Source organism: Strongylocentrotus purpuratus, unplaced genomic scaffold, assembly GCF_000002235.5.
Source record: "Strongylocentrotus purpuratus isolate Spur 01 unplaced genomic scaffold, Spur_5.0 spur5_scaffold_7, whole genome shotgun sequence".
NCBI classification, from domain to species: Eukaryota; Metazoa; Echinodermata; class Echinoidea; order Camarodonta; family Strongylocentrotidae; genus Strongylocentrotus; species Strongylocentrotus purpuratus.
In genome coordinates, this window is record NW_022145613.1 from 22,261,454 (window position 1) to 22,282,107 (window position 20,654).

Below are 20,654 nucleotides of genomic sequence, written 5' to 3' on the forward strand. Positions count from 1 at the left end.
TCTTCTTGTCTTGCTTTTATATTCATATGTTATTTCTGTGTTTAAAGAGCATCATTATACATTTCATTTACATAGTTTTTAAAAAATAAATCGAGATTAATGTTCATGTATACAAACAACACAAACTAATTCTTACATACTTTAAACAAGAAAAACGCATGGTACATCTATTGTTAAACGGTAATGCATTATAACGATGAATACAGAATGCAAAATTATATCGCTTACATCATATTATAAACAATTACACGAAATAATAAAACTGTATAAAAATATAACTCTGAATGGCAGTGTAAAACACAAGTACAAAATAAGAAAATTACTGGAGAGTAATTTGCTTGCAATTTGGAAGATATTTGGCTTAAACGTTTTCAAAATATACATAATAACAGAAATGACACCAAATAAAAAGAGTTGTTGTCAATTTCCCCTTATAAACCCCCTCTATCTCTCCCTCTCTCTCACTCGCTCTCTCTCTCCCTTCCTCCCTCCCTCCTGTTCGCCCTCTTAAAATCGGTCATGACTACAAAGAAAATGATTTCGATTTGTTGTATGCATAATTATAAATCCCAATCACTCGAGTATAAAGCTGAAGACAAAAAATCCTCCACTTTCAAGTCAATAGCTAATTCATATTATTTAAATTTCTAGTGAAATTTAAAAAAAATCAGCTTCTTCTATCAACGCCCAAAGTTAGACGTAATGTCTAAAGGTATGGATTTGGCAGCATAGGATTATGACCATTAGAAATTCATTTACCATGCAAAATCATTATTATGTCATACATAACTGACGGATAATGGAGTTGTATATTCACTGTGATCTTCATGATAACCATAGTTCATTATATCTCAACAACGTACTGATTAGGGAATTATAATCATCAAATAACAGTTTTTGGTTTAAACATGAGTCCATGATGGGAAAGCACTCAAAAGACTTTTTTTTAAAACCCTCCAACAATATCATATGCAACATCGTAGATGAATAGATTACAAATTGAGTATTGGTTATAGTTTACTCCTTTTGGAGACACACAAAATGATCATAACAAACTACATGCATGAACACAATGATCGATACTAATATAATCTGAGTATGCACAGCATATACATTTACATTTTAACGTTTATATCATACCAATTGGTCATTATATCCTTCAAAGGCTACATGCATTCATATATACATTTGATCAGGTTTTCAACCTTCGATTCTTTAAAGCTTTTGCCTCATTCCGATTACATATCAAGTTAATTGAATGGCCCCAAACCATCACCAAAGATTGCAATTTACGAGCTCCATTTTTGTTTTTACTTACATGAATACAAAACGCTATTTCAAGATTTACATATTGGCAGGCTTCATCAAACCTTCGTCTTTAAAGATAAAACAAGCCAGATGCAACTAATTTTCAAGGTAAAATCTAGTACTTTAAAAACATTCCTATGCCCGCACAAGAATATTAATTTGCCACAGCAATATCAGCAACGTGCACGGCCTTTGGCGCATCTAAATTGCAATTGAAGCTAGCAAATTTACTAAAAAAATATTCAAACGCATAGAGACATGTAACAAACGTTAGCAATATAAATGCAAGAGAACAAACGTGACGTAAACGAATATACACATGTACACTATGAAAAATAAAATGTAAGTCCGAAAAAACATCTGGACTTGGACTTATATCACGCGGTTTTCTTATCACAAACACTGCATTACAAATTATATAAAATATCTAAGGAAACAGGAAATACATTCATGAAACAGCCATATTTATGTGTAAACTATGTTACTACACACAAAATAGAGGATGATGAGGCATCTTGCAATTGATGAATAAAAAAGAGTTTTCTCTGGAAAGCCCCAAAACTAGAACGTTGGTTAATGATCACAGACCGTCACACTTTGATTTAACATTACATCACACACTTTAGAATATATTATTCTGGAAGCACTAAACCCCATTATTTCTGAGTTTGATATAGACAGGATTGAGGAGGGCAGTACGTACGTCTCAATTTATTGCTTTTTTCACTTTAAAAACAAATCAAAAATATCATTTGGCATCTCAAGCCAGAAAAAAAAAGAAGGTAAAAACATCAAATTAAAAAAAACATGATCGCAGATACTTTTCCCATAATTATAGCGACTATTCATCAATGAAATAAACCTAAGCAAATCCAAAAATAACTGTACAAAACAACGAAGCGTGGAATGGTATCCTCCTAAGATAGACCAGCTATCCCGAGTTTTATCCACAAGGTGCCGAAAAGATGTTCCAGAAATCGTTGGCCTGGAACAATTTAGGACATTTAACGACTTTTACTGTCCAAATGGTCATGATTCACTTCGTTTCGCCCACCATATCTCTTGTAAGAGGGTTATATTGTCAGGGTAGTCATTATGATAATAGGTTAATTTATATAGCGCAGGTACTGTAATGAATAACTCTACTGCTAATTAATACAAAGTATTATTACCCCGGCTGTAGCTTAGCCACCATAATCAGGCGCTAAAGCATAATGGATTTCTTCCTACCGTAGGTACCCATTTAATTCACCTGGATGAAGAGTGGCACATGCATATTAATGTCTTGCCAAAGGACATGTGTGCCGAGGTGGGACTCAAACTGCGGACCGTGTCATTCACAGTCTGGTGACGATGATGTATCCACTAAACCACGACACCTCTACAATATTATTGTAATGGTAAACCGACCCCATTGATAGGTTAAAGATTGATCTGTACATAATTATAATTAAGCTGTAGAGAATATAGAGCTATAGCTTCGCCAGGTCCACAGACAAAGATCTGAGCAAGTCTCTTTACTATTCCTCTATCAAAAGATAATGAAAGCATATAAATGAAATCTCTGCTGACAGAGTCCACTTTATAAAAGATATCACTGAGGCCTACTATAGGTAATCAAGGAAACACCCTGAGTACTTCATCTCGTAGGAAAAATTTCCATAGGCAGCTGCTACAGAAACATCTCAAGACGGACGCCACAAGATGTAGCCTGTACCATTCTTACTCTCAGCAGCGGGTGTTTGTCCTTTGGACTTGGACTCCATAGTAGTATCTGCCCCGGGAGACGGGTTGAAGTTCTTGTTCAACCACTCCGCTGCCGAAGGTGCCTCCTGCAAACGGAAACGATAAAAGACAAGAAAGGGCAAGGGCAGGAAAGGATAAATAAAGGAGAATAAAGAGAAAGTGTGTGTGTGAGAGAGAGAGAGAGATAGAGAAAGAAAGAGAGGGGGAGGGAGGGGGAGGGGGGGGGGGGTGAGGGCGTAGGAGAAATACGGTGGTGATTATTTGAGAAATTATACATCAGGAAAGTAGTCTGTAATCATTTCATCAGAGGTTTACTTTAACATCAATTATGAATATTTTGTGTATGAAAGCAGGCTTCCTTCACCTAAATGATTAAACTAGAAGCAAAATGTTCATTTATGCATTGGTTAAATTTCTAACTGACCCAAAACATGACTAATGATCAATATGAACGATGACGAAAAAAATCTCCAGTTTGAGGCGCTGGTGTCGTGGTTTGCTTGTGTCAAGTCAAAGACAATTACTGATTCCCCAGCATAAGGGGAGTCGGCGTAAAAGACCCTCCAAAAACGGAATGGAGAGAGAGAGAGAGAGAGAGAGAGGGAGGGGGGGGGGTCTATTTTTTTAACGCGGACATGCGGCCTCCGTCATTCGTCTGGTATTATTTTGATACGCCTGTGAAAAAGTCTCAAGGAGTCAAGTTAAATCTGAAAAAGTGTAAATAATATAGCAGACATGGCGAATGTCTCTAAACCTATATAGCGAATTGACACGACAGTTTCTAACAGATAATCCAGATATACTAACCTCATTTTCCACAGAAGGTTGCTCTTCAGGAAACACCACCGAATATTCACCATATTCCTGCAAACGGTAACAAACCATCCATTCAGTCATAATTATATATGCAGAACATAAAAACAGGGAACATGATGAGTGTTTCATAGGGGGAAAACCCCGAACTGTTGGCTGATAACTATAATTCCACGTATCCGGGCACCTACCCCCTGGACATTCACCCCAGATAACCACCCACAGTCAACTACCCCCTAGGATAGTTGTCCGGGGGTAGGTGTCCGGTGGGGGTGGGTGTCCAGGGGGTAGGTGTCCTAGAACCATAATTACATCATAATTATGCAGGATATCAAGTCAGGCAGCACCATAAATGTTTCATAGAAAAACGAACTGTTTTTAATGGCTTATGATCGTAATAATTATCATCACATTTCATCACGCCTCTATTATGGCTCGTTAATATTTCATGTTCATAGTTTCATGTCATGCCTATGTGCATATTAAGAACGTATGCATCTTCATGGTCTTAAAATCATTTCCTGATGAATAGAAATTCATCTCTTAAAATAAACTCAGCGTATGCCCTTCCCTTTTGATAAAACAGGGACAAATTCTATTACAGCTTTAATTGCAATGGATCAACATCTGCAGTTGTGGCCGCGTTTACCCCCCTCCCCCCCGCACCTCCATCGCAACCTGGAGAGGATTCCGTTCCATCTATGAATGGATACGCCATTGAAATGAATTCATGTCTTGCTTACTTCTGGAGAGGAAGTAGACAGGCTAGACTGTGGTGAAAGTGAAGGCCTCGTCCTTTCACCATTAGCCAAGGGAGAAATGTAGCCCACGCTGCCCATGGTTCCTTCTGGCCCGTCGACATCTCCAATGCTGGGATAAGGACACTGTAAAAGTTGTGTTCCTGACGTCACTGAGGAGCCAGGACATCTCGATCCATTGGGAAAGACGTCTGTACGTCGGGGTGGTAGTTCAGGCCCTTTCTCCAGTAGATTTTCAGTGATATACATTGCCCCGGCTGGCGCTGGCGGTCCATGTGCAGGAGGTTTCACCCCAAGCTGCCCACCTCTTTCGTACTGGTCGCCTATGTCGATTTCATCTCGATCATGGCGTATCTTCATAACTAGGATGATAATACCACCAATAATGAAAATGATCAATACAGCCACTCCGGTAATGATGCCAATCATTTTGCTGTCCAATGAACCTGTAGATGTGGGCGCGTCTTTCTTTTTTAAGAGGGCTGCAGGTGTGATGAGATCAGTGACTAGGGGCACAGGTTTTACGGAAGGACAGATATCATGATGGCTGAGTTTAGTGAGAAATTGTCCGTTTAAACTTTCGGGAGTTGAACAGCTTGCCAAGTACGACGAGCCTGCATCAGAAGTCATCGCAGTCGCTCCATCAAGCCAGTACTGAAGAGGGTAAATAGAACAATCGCAGTGGAGCGGATTGTGAGAGATATTAAGGTGGGCAACCTGAGGGATGTTGCTGAAGGTGATATTCCTGGTCGAATTCAACGAATTATACTGCAGCCGGAGCTTCGTCAAATGTGGAAAATTATCAAGAGCTTCAGTTTCGATCGATTTTATCACGTTGAATGATATATCGAGTACATTGAGAGAACCGAGGAATTCAAACGAGTCACTCTGAATGCTGATAATCTGATTGTGCTGGAGATAAAGCTTTCTCAGTCCAGAAAGACTCGCAAAATCGCGGTTATGGAGATGCTGAATGTCATTGAAAGAAAGCTGAAGCGTTTCGATTTTGTTGGCATATGGGAATATTCCCGTTGGTACTCGGGTCAAGTCTGTATATTGCAGATCCAAGTGGACAAGATTACCAAGTCCACTGAATGCACGACCGCTCAGGTCTCCCAGTGGGTTGTTCTTAAGATAGAGTTTGGTCAGGTGAGAAAATCTGCTGAAGCAGTCATCCGGCAAATAAGTGATTTTATTACTGTCAAGGAATAGCGTATGAAGAGAATTGACAGTGGAGAAGGCATCGCATGGAGCTGTCATAAGTTCATTTTCCTGCAAAGATAGGTACTGCAGGTTTGTCATGTTCTGAAATGCACCTGGTTGGATCACCTCCAATCCGGCCTTGTTGATGAACATGTGCAGCACATTTGGTAACCCCCTCATCATGTCTGGTTTGAGAGTTGGAATACCGATCTCGTTCAGATGGATCTGTTGCAACTCGGTACACCCTTCAAATGCTCCGTTCTCTAGGGTCAAGTTATTTCTGTCTAGGTACAGGTACTTCAGGTTGGAAAAATTGCTAAAGGAACCCTCCGTCAAATGCTGCAATCTGTTATCCTGCATCTGCAAGGTCTTGGCTGATTTACACTCCTGTGGCACGTAAGTCAGATCTCGCCCCTGACATCCGGCTTCCTTCCCCCATGCATTGTACTCGCACACATCTGAACATCCAGTGCTCACCGCCATACAGTCTGTGATGAAGCAGACTGACAGCACCACCAACTTGACCAACAACGCTTGCTGAGAGAGTTCCACCATGATGCTGACATTGAAGATTCGTGGATATCTGCATAAGAATAAAAACAAGAAAATAATGTCAACAACTGTTAGTATTGAAATCAATGCCATGTATTCATTATTAGTGTTTTCATTAACGAGCCATGTTGGATAACCTATTATTGTCCTTTTCTGATCTGATGAAAGGAAAAGTGTAGAGTTCAAAACATTAAACTATTTGATCTGCGAATTAGTCAACTCTCCCATTATTTTTTTACTCTAGGAAAATGGTAATGTAAGAGATTAGTTAATTGCAAAATTAACGTACAACTAAGAAAAAGCAGAAAACGATTTAAAAAAAGTTCACCTGGCTAACAAAGAATGATATCATGAATGGATGCTAGAAACTAATTAATCGAAATCAAGTTACCTCTGGAAGACGGTTTGTGCATAATATCTCAGTTGGTTTCGAATTCAAAGCACAAAGGAGAAGAAGAGGGAATCGGCGGTTGAAAACTCTTGAAAAGCGATGTTTGATATAAAAAGGCATGAACAATAGTGTTTACCGTCCCCTAATAAAATCTGGATTTCCCCATGATCAGACACAGTTCTGATTTATTATGACCCCATTGATATAGATTCAATGATAAACAGCTCCTCGAATATATTATATAAAGGTTTCAGATAAGGGCCAATAATCTTTCATTTTCATGTTTATGCTAACCCTTTGATCAGTCTGAGAAATTGTATTATAGAACACAATTATAAGGCCATAGAATGATGAAGAGCTTGGCAACCTAAACACCACTCAATATTGATGAGATTTATTGTTGATATTGAACTGTTATTCAAAGTGATTGGTCGCATTGATATGAGCAGGGACATGATAGCTGATATGAGGGAGAAGCAAGAAGAACATTGATTAGCTAGACATGGCAGAGACAGACAAACATCACTCTCCCACATTTAGAAAATTCAGTGACAGTTGGGCCTGTAAATGAATAACGGGACCAGTTTGGGGGTAAAAAGAATATACCCCCAATCTCAAACGTTCTTTCTAAAGCAGCGCTCGATATCAAGGGTTGTGTATACATTTCTGCTTAGTAGTGGGGGGGGGGGGGGGCTTTAAATTGTTATTTGACCCAACATGATTTTCAAAACAGATCGCCTCCTCTTGGGAGACATAAGACACGTAAATAAAGCAGTTCATAATGATTTGTCTTTCGAAACCCGGTCATAGTCCTTACCTATATCTAGCCTATCTCAACCCAGGTTTGTTGAAAGTGTCTGGTGGAATTTATTATAAGATTTGAAGAAGTACGAAGTTTACTTTTTACATCTATTCTGGTGATAGGATTACTGAAAGGATGACATTTTATTTTTTTTTATATAGAAAGATACCAGTCAGCTATATATATAGGGTACATCATAGGTTGCCTAGATATGCGTGTTTTTCTCTATTATATAGGTCTAGTTTTCCAATGTGTTGTAATAATGGCTGGGAGATACCCTAATGAATAAATTATTGCCCAATAAACATTGACACAAGGAGACCCAGAGCCTCTTGTAGGATAATAATGGCCAACGATCATGAAATCTAAGCACACAGCAAAGTGAGGATTTAAGCATATAATTTAGGGGGAGGGCGGTTTGCGAAAAATACGAGTGTATGTATAAGGCCTTTGTATTCTCTCATAACAACAGCACGTCAGTCACGTTGCAAGAAAAATATACACGTGATGACGTGTGCACTCGACTGGGGAAGTTCCAGTATAGTCCCCATTTTGGATTGAATCAATAGTGGAATGATAGCATTTTGGGGTATCACTGCATGCTGATAGTAAAACGAGGTGAAAATCTTGACTTTGGCCCCCGTTAACAGATAAATGGGGTCATAAAAAGTTATAGGTTAACAACACAAGTAAAGAGAGTAAAGAAAACCAATTACAGGAGAAACTGAGGTGGTGGTAGGGGAGGGGGGGGGGGCAGATATTTGATTTTTGCCGGATTTATGACATTTCTAAAATGCAGTACATTCATAATCAAACTTAAATGAGCTAAAGTTCAGAGTAAGGGAACATTTTTAATCCTTCTTTCAACTCTCCCTTTGACGTGTTTATGGAAAGCGTCACACGAAAGTTCCAGTTCTATCTCCATAGGCTACCCTGGATATCGAGTCATCTCCTATTTATGTTTACAACCAAGACCCATTCCCCTTCGCTCTTTAGGATTTCTCATCAATTGTTCTCGATCATCACCTCTATAAATGTGAATTCTATAGTTCCATTCAATCAAAAAACATATTTCAAGAGTTGTTCCCTTTTCTCCCCGTTATGTCTCTCCATTTCTATTTCCCTCTTTCCTGGTCCTTAGTTTGTTTTCTTTCGGTCAGGCGTTTTCTATATTCGAATTCTTAAGTATATCTAAATGATCTTCTTATCCGTCTTTCTTTCTTGGCCTAACTGTCTAAACATTGTGTCCAGAGAGGTAGTTTACTTACCACTCTAAACCAAGCTAAACATCAGTGAGCTCAGAAATGATTTCACCGAATAATATTTACATAACTGGGCCCTTCGTTGATGTGTTTTTCCCATTTGTCATGAAGTAGGCGGTTGATGTAAACAACATTTTGAACTTTGTCTTCCTTGTCCCATTGTATGATTCTAGGCCCATTCCCCACAATGCCAGAATATCTACCTTTTTGCCTCCACAAAATCTCCCTTTTATTATTTTTATACTGTGGTGTGTGCAACCTTTAATTTTGATCAACTAAAAGATGTTGACATTTGATAATAGGAAAATATAATTCATGCACATCAATTAGATTCCGAGGCCATTCAGATCTTAACATTATTCGTCTAGGCATTCATTTCTATATGTGTATATTATGACAAACTTAATCATAATAGTATATCGCATCACGGTTCGTTTGCTTACACGCGATTGTATTCATTGTATTACAATGCACCTCCTCTTTATTTTGAGAAAAAGAGGGAAAGAGAGAGCCAGAAGAAGACAAGCGGGAGGGAGAAGAGGGGTGAAATCCAAACAGTAGAAAATAAAACTATGAGAAATGCATATTAAAAAAATGATCATAATTTGTTTCGAATAATATGTCCTTAAATATTTTCATTAACATGTCGAAATTTCCAATTAAAAAAAGGAAAAGTACTGATAAGAACGCAATCGTTTCAATATAATGTTGAAATAAAGGTGGTTTCATGTAGTCTTTTATCACATTTGGGCTACACAAATTTATGTTTATAATATCACCTTTGATATTTTGCTGTTTGATTTCCCATTGCAAATTCACATAATATACTTAGGTAAGTATATAGAAACATAACACTAAATATACATATACAGTTAACAACTAAATTATTCATACCCTTACCAAGTTTTGAAATTTGTTAAAGTGTGTGAAAAAATTGATTTGTCCCGATCGATGTTTCTTGAGACTGTGACATATCGAAGCTTACAACTAAATGTATTCAACAAAGACCCTAATTCAATCAATCCACCTTTCATTCTTTAGTTACGAAACGCACCCCCAAAAATTGCAAGAGGTATGGATAATTCAGTTGTTAACTGTGTATATATATATCCCAAGCTCGCACGGTCTAGCAATTTCATTTAAAGAGAACATTGTGTTCTTGGAAAGGTGAAAAACAAATAAACTTTGAAACTGAAATTTTGTCATGTTCATGTGGAAGAATATTGTCACCTCAAAATGATTGATCTTAAAATGCCCTCAAACTCAAAATGAAAAGAACTACCTGACACATGGCTAAAGTGTGTCACTGGACCAAACTTTCAGGACATATAATGTGTAGTTTCATGGTCATATTTCTGTGTACGGTGCACGTGTCTTTAGTTTCAGCAATACTATGTCAATATCTTAATATTTGTGATGATTACAAATTCTCGCAGTATATTACATCGATTCTTACACACAACCAGACAATTTCTTCCACTGAGCAATCGCATGACCAGATCTCGACTTTTCTCTATAACACCAAGTATAGGTTTTTCCTATTTATCATCGTTTACGACCAAAGCAGTCTTGTAAATCTGAATTAGTTAAGTTAGATCAGCTTGTTATATTAAACATAAGAATGAAAATGACATAATACGTATTTTGTTGAGAGCGAGATGGGTGTTAACATTGGGTTCAAATATACATTAAAATGCAAACATACCGTTGACCTCAATGTTATGTGGACAAAGAGTTAACGATAAATGACAATACACCATAACCACTCCCGCCACTCATCCTCTCCAAGCGCCATAGTTCTCCTTAGAACTATATAAGCTAAGAAAGATAACCAACAGTCTTTTTCAAGACTATACCAAACAGTCCTTTTCAGGACTACAAACCCTCAAGAAAGATTACCGAGAGTCCTTTTCAGGACTTCTCAATCCTCCCTCTCTCTCACACATGATGCATCCGCAAGCCTACTGTAAACCATAACATGTATTCCATTTTGATAAAAATCATTAATACGCACCGTATATAATTATATTGAAGTGTTAAGTCCAATATTACAAGATGATTTTCGCCAAAATTTGAATAAAGACAAGTTTATTGCTTACTGGTCCTCGCAGAAAGCATATTCTGAATCTGGAAATGGAACCCAATTATATTTTTACATCAAGCGGACCTATCCTAAAATAACACAAGAACATAATTTCATCTTATACAAATACAATTATCCCATAATGTTCCCGATCGATAATCGTAGCATGTAGACATGGTTATGACATTGCGCAATATACTTTATGAACTGCTTTAAATCGGTTCAAATTTACCAACAGCCAAATTCGCAAATAAATTTAAACTCCCCGCCACGCAATAATATCTATTTTGTTTAGAGGTAAAACCCCTTACTATACGTCTTTGTTACAGTACAAAGGAATATTAAAGTAAACTTGAAAAGCTTTCTGTTCGTTTTAATTTCTTGCAGATATATACGGAAGTTCTGTCAAAGAAAAATGAGGCTTTCAAAAGAAGGATGTTTGTGTAACACGAGGGGTGGGTATTGCAATGAAAACTAAATTGAAAGTAAAAATATATGATTTATGATTTCATCATGGGGAAACCCATGCCTGTCCTTGACTATATATAGACACCGCAATACCAATTGAAGCTTATTGATATCAAGATACCGTTAATGTAACAATGCCTAAAAGCTAACATGAGTTGCACATGATTTCACAGGATACCCTAATACCTATTAATGAAACATTTCTCGTTTATGAATGTAAACATGAAATAAGGGGGGGGGGGGAGCACTGAACTATAACACTTGAGTAACTAAACTATGAATATATGCAATTTACACGGGTGAAATGATCTGATTTACTTTTTATTTCTCATGAAAGTAGAGCTCCAAAAGAGATTCGTCAGAATAGTTTGGGAATTTTCGAGGGATGATACCTTCAAAAGCGGAAGATAGTAATTGAGAAAAGGAGATCAGGGTACCGTCTTATAAAGAGTTGTGATTGATCCGAATCAATCGCAAGTCCTCCAATCAATCGCAAATTATCATTCTCCTATCTCTTGTGTACATAGTTGCGATTGATATCAATCGCAAAAAAGTTGCAATTAATCGCAACTGTTGATAAGACAGGGCCCTGGAGTCACGAAATACTTAGATCTCGACATCAAAACAAACAAAACAAAGCCATTCAGAATATTGGTTTTCTCTTCAAAATACGAGATTTGTAGAAAAAGGAAAGCGAGTGTCACGCCGCGTTTTTCTGTAAGGTTGTCACTGCAAAGGCATTTATTCATCTTCAAATTAATATTGATTTTTTTTTCATTCAAGAAATGATACCTACATGTTTTATAGTGAGCATGAGCTGAAACTGACTGATGTGCTTGTACAATATCAAGAGCAGGGAATGTTTCACCAAGCCTTTAAATAGATCTTAAAATCAAGACATTTTCGATGTTTATTGTCATCTTTCAGATTGATGGGGAAAACCAACGTTTATTAGGAGCGTGAACCTGACAGCTTCTAACGATATTTTAAAATAAAACCATGGCAACGCCATGAACATCCCAGGTCAAGAGACGAGAGAGATCACGAGGTCGTGAAATGTGAGTGATTCGCCATAAGCTCTGTCAGCTTTTTGAGAAAGATATCCCGTTCCCATAAAAGCTTTTGAAGACTCTTACCAGGGAGATAAGTCGCATATCCCTGCTCTTACCAATAACAGGACTGTGCTCTTGAACTCTCTTTCTATATTGCTTGTGCCTAGTCTGCAGGCACAGACTCTAATTTGACACTTTCTTGCTTTCGGATGCACAATTCCCCAAAAATTTAGCAGAGCCAACAGCTCTTTCCATGTCCGGAGCAGCTGCAGTACAAAGCATATGTAGTGCCTGCAAACTAACTTGGGCCTATAGCTATACCCCCTAGATTCTATCGTCCTTTTTAGCTTTTGTTTCTGACGTAATCTTGCGCTCAAAGATGATTGTATACGTACAACATCTGACTACAAGAGCACCTTTTTCTTCTTCAAATGTATGTATCATTACTTTTTTTACCACCAGAATTTTTATAAACATCTTAATGATTTTAAACCGTTTGTATTTTGTTTTAGAGGTTAAGATTTTGGAGGTGATTCGTGACTAGGTCGAGAAATATAGGGGTGGGACGTTACCGAAATAGTTTGAAAACTTAAAAAACGTACTAATAATATACAATTTTGACTGCTTTGAGGGGCCCAAGGTGATCTAGAAACTGCACTGTACCCCTAGACGTCTCGAGATCACAGCGTAGCTCAGGCGTGGATCCACGGGGGGCCGACGGGCCCGCCCCCCCCCCCCCCCCCCGAAAAAAAGGAAAGGAAAGGAAAGAAAAGGAAAGGGAAGGAAAGGAAAGGAAAAGAAAGGAAAAGGGAAGAAAGAAGGGCTAAAACACGAGTTAGGAGTGGACCCAGGGCCCTCACCTATCCGTATATAGGCCAAGATCCCGCGGTTCAGCTGGACATGCGCCGAGCTTTGGGTTGTTTTCAGGTCAAAACTAGCCCCAATTCGTGTTTTAGGCCCATATATTATGATAGAAACAAAATGCCGATGATCTCTCTACACTAGGGCGTACAAGTTACAACGTTCAAAAGTATTTCAGGACTCGGTTAACTTCAGGTCCATCTGTCAAATCATCATGCTGTTACACAGTGTACAGGGTCCGCGGTATGGCGAAGCTCGAGCCCCCCCCCCCCTCTTATTTGAAAAAGTATTTTAAAGAGAAATAGAAAGAAACCAACCAAGGGCAAGGCCCCGGAAAAAACACCTTTTTTTGCAAAATGTGAGACCACATATTTTATCTACATAAAAGCGCGACTTAGCAAACGTAATTAAGGAAAAAAGCACGAAAAAATAGCAAACGCGAAAAGTACAAACACGGAGGTATCGTGAAGCATGTCGGCAAAGCTTCCAAATTCGGCAGTTCGCGGATTCATATTAATTAGTTCCGTAAAAGTGGTCTTAAAAGCCTGATTTATTCAGAAAATTACCCATTTTTATCGCCAGAATCTGGGTAAAAACACTGCATTCAGTTGAACAGGTGCACAAAAGACGACCTGTCAGTCTAAATTTTTCTTTTTCAATCTGCCCATAATATTTATTATATGTAAATTATACCGAATAAAATTAGTCTCATGCACATCGTTTATTAGTGTCACAGATGGGTTGCCACTGTTACACTATATTGACAGATTGGATAGATGCGCAAATCATTAAAAATTAAAATCAGTATACGATGCGAAAAGGATTCTTCTCCAGCTTCCGGAAACCAACCTGGGATTTGTATTGTGTCCTGCAGGACGTAATTACTCATCTCTTTTGCATAATGTGTGCGTGAGATTTGGTTCTTTCTTATACGTGCCCCTTTTCATCTCCGATGAGTGCATGCCCTTATTAAAATTTGAGAGGTGCCCCCTTTAACTCTGTATAAGTGCCCCTTTTCATCTCTGATTAGTGCCATTTTTCTTCTGAAAATTGCACTTTTTCCGTTGTCGTAAGTGCCTTTTTTCATCTCTGGTGAGTGCCCCTTATTAAGTGCGAGGAGTGCCCCATTTTCACCTCTGGTAATTCCCCTTTTTACTTTGACATGTGCTCTTTTTCATTTCAAATAAGTGTCATTTTCCCCTTTGGATATGTGCCCCCTTTTCCTTTTCCCATAAAAAGTGCTCCTAATTTAAAGGGATTAAGAGGAACTTTTCTTTAATTTCACCCAAGTGTGGCTCGCTACGCTCGCTCGTATTTAAAGTTGATATCATTATGGTTCATATTAAAGATCTTTTCAGTCTTTCATGCCCCTGGCCTGCTCGAACCTCCGAGCTTCCAGGGGCGCCGCCCCTTGGACCCTACGCCAATTTACGCTACGCTCTACCTGTTCATAAATACTTAGCCCCCCCCCCCCTACTTTGAAAAACGTTCACCGGGGCCTAATGTGAGGTGTTTAAAGCTGCAGCCCGAATCAAGTTATTGCTGTCTGCCCATCATAACTGCTGCACTAGTCTTTTTTTTTTGGTCCCCAAAAAATCGCAACGACTCAGCCGGCCGCTGAATAAGCGGGGGGGGGGGGGAGGGGGGGTGGGGTAGTGGTAAGAGGACATTTAAAAAATAAAAAAAATCGCCGAAGGGGGGGGGGGTTTGTTCTAAAATACACACATAAAAAAATAAATAAAGGGGGGGGGGTTTTAACCCCCAACCCCCCCCCCCCCCCCCTGCGTACGCGCCTGCCTAGAGGTACCGGTGCCTTGAATACCAGTGTCCTAAAGACTTTTGGTCACAACGGGGTACTATGCGGACTCTGCACACATAGTCCCACTTCTTGTGGTTACAGTCTTTTCCTCTTATCATAAATTTATGCTGGAAAAAGTCACAGATTTTAAATGATATCCTGGCAAAAAGTATTCACCAAATCGCACAAATTGAGTTTACAAATTCGATTTTTCTTCAGCTTTTCAGGGGGACACATCCCCCCTCAGACCCCCCCCCCCCCCTGTCCGCGCAAGCGCGGAACGCGGCGCTGACGCGCCGCTCAATATTTTCTCACACATTGGGCCCCCCCCCTCGACGCCGGCTGGATCCGCCCCTGGCGTAGCTGTAGTTTGTAGTAGTAGTAGTAGTAGACTTTATTGGATAACTTGTTTAGCACAGGGCTAATCTGCCACAAGGTCCATGACCCCGCCCCACCCCAAAAAAAGCATTTAGTGGTGGTGGTGGTTATTTTACCTGACTGCTAAGAAAGCATAAATGCTTGTAAGTAAACAACCAGACGGCCGACGGCTTTAGGTCCTCTCCGAGGGACCTGGTAATGATAATTAATGCCTTACCAAAGGGCACTAGCGTATCGACTTGGTTTCGAACCCGGGTCACCGGATTACGAGACCACTGCTCTACCCATTGTTTCATGTACAGGATCCCCGTGTCAACTCTCAAAAGGAGATATTTGAACAAAATATGCATCTTAAAATAGCTGCATTTACACTGCATACAAAATTCGTCGATTTTTAATCACGTTCCGGTGTAAAAGGAAGTCCCCAAAACCGACGGTTTTTCAAGATGGTGTTGGGGATGTGTAAATGGGCCTATTGTGTTATTTCTAGAATATAGGTACATTTACCTGTCTAAGCGCATTGCATATATCTTGATAACATAGCTAGGCCCGTCTTATATAGAGTTGAGATTGGTCCAAATCAATCGCAAGTCCTCTAATTAATCGCAAATTTGCACTCCCCTATCTCTTACGTACATAGTTGCGATTGATATCAATCGCAAATGACTTGCGATTAATATCCGACGCTTCATATTAAGACGGGGCCCATGAGTAATTACCATTGCGTTCTTGCACTGTATACGCGAAAGTATACACTTTGCCCGGTCTATTCTTGCTGTACTTCCAAGCAGTCAGCAGCGAATTTCATGCCTGTAGTTTGGACGAATCGGAGGCTTAGCATATTCCTATGCGGTATAGAAATAATCTACTCTTATGTAAATCATGGATTCACTTTATGAGAAAAAAACATAGGCTGATATTTTTCCTGCGTTTTTGAATATGATAAAGAGTGCAAAGTTGCATTCAATTAACCCCTACCTCCCAAACTATTTCTTGGCATTGAGATAGAATATCTTATCAATACAGCTTAGATCAATAACTTCGGAGTGATTATGAAGATAATAAGTGATGTATAAAATATGATACTCCAAATTCATATCTAACTCATTTTCGATTTATAATAGGTTAATCTTCTCCGTTATTCTCGTGGTCTATGAGCTTCTATGTCATATTATGAAAATGCATTGTATTCACTGCGCCTTTAAAAAAAAAAATCCATATCAGTCTTCGTTCTAATAAAAGCACAAACATAAAAAACGTGATCCATACTGACCAAATTTGTATCAAAGATAATTCAAGAATATAACAAACCACAACAATCAAATAAATCAATAGAAGAGTAACTATGAAATGATGGCCATACAAAGCGACAGTGGTAAGCATGATCAAAGTTCGTGATTGCATGTGATAGAAATAAATCAATTAATTATTATGGTATAAACAGAGTAAAGACTTTGGACCCAGTTATAATCATATTCTATTATGGTGATGAAAATATGACAGATTTTGTCCCCTGTTTATTTCACAATTGTATCTTCAATTGTTTGCACTTTTTGCTTTGTTATGAAACAGACTAGTTTGGGGATATGAATTGGGTTATACGTCAATTTATGGCAGGATAGTTAACATCTTTTTCATATGTTTCATTAGTAATATTTGTATAATTTAGAGGCAAAGGTTTTATTTGTCATTCATATTCGGATCCAAGGAAGCGGATCTCCTCTCCTTGATATCATGTTTGCATAGCTTAGAACCGTATCAGAGCAAATAAGGATTTAACCAAAAATCAACCTTTGTTTTTCAAAAATATACTGAAAGCTACGCTAACAATACTTGTATTTCCTCTCTGACATCATTTAAAATGAATTTGAGTACAGCAGCTGATACTGATTGTTTTTATAATATTTATCTACAAGCTAGTAAGTTAAGGAACACAATAATGAATATTCATAGGCGTGCTAAAGTAATGTACAACGTGTATTATTCACGACTCACAATTTTTCTTTAAATACATAAACCGGTTAATCTTAAATATTGAGGACGATCGCTTTCTTTGTTCACGAGAGAGCAGATGAGTACAAGGCATTAATAAATAATCACAAACCACTAATACCGCAACTTTCTTGTTGTGTCTTGGCTATTCAAAGTGTTGTTTTTTGCACAAAATATAGACATCTAACACAAAGAAATAGTTCACTATCCTTATTAACTGTTTTCATACCACCAACAATGGATTACGAAGAACTATGAGAATGAACAAAGAATTTCTTACATTTGCTTTGTTGTTTTCTTGTTCCTGCTACACCTAACTAAAATCCGAATAAGTATAATTTTTCTGTTTCCTGTTTACGTCCTGCCTACTTGTAACTGTTAAACATTATCCCTTTTTTGTGGAACCAAATAGATAATATTACATGTACTTCTTCTTCTTTTGTATTAATCCATTCCTCGGATACCCTGAGTATTCGTAAAGGACGTGTTTGTCAGTCGAGGTTTAGTGTCTTACTCTCTTTAAAAAAAAGAGTGAGTTTTCACTCTATCGTCACTTTTTTGGGAGTGACGTCCATGATCACTTGTTTGGGACTGAATATCGGTTGATTTTCGAGTGCTCTCTAAGAAGAAAAGAGTGAATGTTCACTCTATTTTCACTACATTTTCACTCTCACGAGGAGTGACGTCCGTGATCACTCGATTTTTTTTTTTAGAGAGTACAAGACAGTTTAGGCCTTTACATATTAATCATAGCACTAATGCGGGATGATTTATCAATCAATCAATCAATCAATCAATCAAAATATCAACTGATAAGTTGATCCGAAGCCTAGATCATTTGACCAATCAGCCCTGCTGGAAAGAACACACTCATTCACAGTGTGAATCACACTGTGTTTCACAGTGTGCTCCACAATGTTAAATTGGGGCGTTTTCACATTGTGGTCGATTCGTTTCACACTGTGGTTCACAATGTGGATAACCGGAAAAGGAAAGAACACACTCAATCACAGTGTGAATCACACTGTGTTTCACACTGTGAATCACATTGTGCTCCACAATGTTAAATTGCTGTAACTTTTGCCCATTACATCGAATAACCATGTTACATGTACATGTAAACATATACGACCTTAGTACACCTTTTTGCTATCGCGGGAAATCGCATGTGCATAACCACAACAAAGAGTATTACTATTACCTTTGCTGTTTATAATGCGGAATTGCCGCCAGATCGTCACGACCCATGCACTGACCTCGATTTTTTTTTTTAGGTTTTAGGTTTGGTGTTTTTATGTTTGCTTACAGTGCGATTGGTTTGTTAAAAGGTGTACGACGGAAAGGTAGAATCTCAAAGCTGCACGATTATGTAGACAGGGTTTGTGAAACGTCCTTGTATAATAATATTTACCTCCTAAAGTAACGATATTAGTTGTGATCCGGGGTTGTAATCACCGTAGATATTAACAGGAGCAAACTAAAAGTTCATATCTGATCTTTGTTTCAAGCAACATCAATCTGCAGCTCAATAAATCTCAAGACAATTGTCTCCACTCCGTCATGACCTTTAATAGTAGGCCAACATTGTTAAGAAAAGACACACACAAATGATAACAATATACCGTACAGCAAAAAATAAATAAATATATAGACTATAGGGTTTGACAGTCAACCATGTAAACGAAGGTTGGCACATGCAGTACAAAACATTCGACCAACTACATGTATTTCATCCATGGACACACGGTGGACTTACAGTAAACCGTTGTACTTTTAATTGAAATAAATGCCGAGAGAGAGAGAGAGAGAGAGAGAAAGAGAGAGAGAGAGGGAAAAGAGAGAGAGAGAGAGAGAGAGAGAGAGAGAGGGAGGGGGAAAAAGAGAGAGAGAGAGAGAGAGGTGATGCAATGTCTTGACTTTTTGTCAAGAGAAAGATAACATGTTTCATTGTCATATCATACACTCATGCAAATATCTCCCAGATGGTTTGATTTTATAAAGTATAATAAACCAACCCAAACGAACCAAAACAAAAAGAATACATTCATTTTGATTTAAAACAAAAACAAAAAAACAATGCAAATAAACAAACAAACAAATAAACAGCATACTCGGCACTCATATTTAGCTTACACCATGGGTGATTTCAGTGTCTAAGATCCATATTACCTCCCAAATTACACGATAATTATTTTTTTTAAAGGGTGCAAACTTATATGACAACAATTTACATCAGTGACGGATTAATTAAGATTCGTGTAAATATTCTCATATTTATCCTATCTCTTTAAAACTCTCGTATTGTAGGGTTAGTTTTCATATCATTGCATATGTAGCATTGACAATATTACTAATTCCTTAATTTGTTGTCTAAAGCCCTTCGCACATTATTCCATCCATCTTTAAGAAGGCTTATATGCACTAAACTTTCGGTTGTTAGTATTCTTATTATAATTCAGAACCTACATCAGGAAGACGATTAAAGAAAAAATGTTTTGATAAAGACTTCTACATCTAATATAAGTGCCCTATTTTCGAAACTTGGATCGCAGGACGATCGGATGGTGTGCGATGGGCCTTATTACGATGTAAACAGAGTTTTTTTAAGGCGAGAGGACTGTGAGGAGTGTGAGCCTACCTACCTCTGAAACGAATGAAGACCTGCTGGATGTTGGCGGTACGGGAAAGCAAAGCTACGCTTCTTGATGTGATGCAAAGTGACAATTCGGAACCTATCAAAGCTTTGGAAATTGCAGTAAACTAAGATTCAATAGATAGGGAGAGTGGAGCTGAGGACGAGACAGTTGTACGACCCTGCGGATCTCAACGAGGGAGGCGGCGGTGTGGTTCCGTGATTTTATTTCCTTGTCTGCCCTATACCATGCAGGTCATCCACGAACGAATAGAACCCCCGCGGTATCATGCACGGAAGATCAACAACAGTGACTCAGTTCGGGTACGCATAATAAGCGTGCCTGGATTTTTATTTGTGTGTCGTTTTCTTTACCTTCTCGTAAAAAAAAAGTTTTTTTTCAAAGATGTTTATAAAATAATCGCAATTCATGTCCTTTGTGCAGGTACGACATAAAACCCTGAATAAAAGCTGTATACCTGACTGATTTTTATGCCAAATTCAAGCTTATTTTGTACATGACTTTGGTGACAATTGTTGAATAAAATACGAGTC

General features: G+C 38.3%; 1 protein-coding gene across 1 annotated transcript; it reads right to left on the reverse strand.

Annotated features, from left to right (window-relative positions):
• LOC115919864 (leucine-rich repeat-containing protein 15-like) lies at positions 1 to 20,654 on the reverse strand. The gene is made up of 4 exons (XM_030974401.1): positions 20,110 to 20,654; positions 4,611 to 6,411; positions 3,862 to 3,918; positions 1 to 3,140 (listed from the first exon to the last, which is right to left on the reverse strand). Exons 2-4 carry the CDS (start codon positions 6,381 to 6,383, stop codon positions 2,994 to 2,996), a joined length of 1,977 nt encoding a protein of 658 aa, XP_030830261.1. The 5' UTR covers positions 6,384 to 6,411; positions 20,110 to 20,654; the 3' UTR covers positions 1 to 2,993.

Excerpts from the sequence above, each read along its gene's own strand:
- LOC115919864 (XM_030974401.1), bottom strand. The coding sequence starts at position 6,383 with ATGGTGGAACTCTCTCAGCAAGCGTTGTTGGTCAAGTTGGTGGTGCTG. Across the intron at positions 3,919-4,610 it reads TGTCTACTTCCTCTCCAGAA|GAATATGGTGAATATTCGGT; the intron begins GTAAGCAAGACA and ends TACCGTTTGCAG. Across the intron at positions 3,141-3,861 it reads AACCTTCTGTGGAAAATGAG|GAGGCACCTTCGGCAGCGGA; the intron begins GTTAGTATATCT and ends TTCCGTTTGCAG.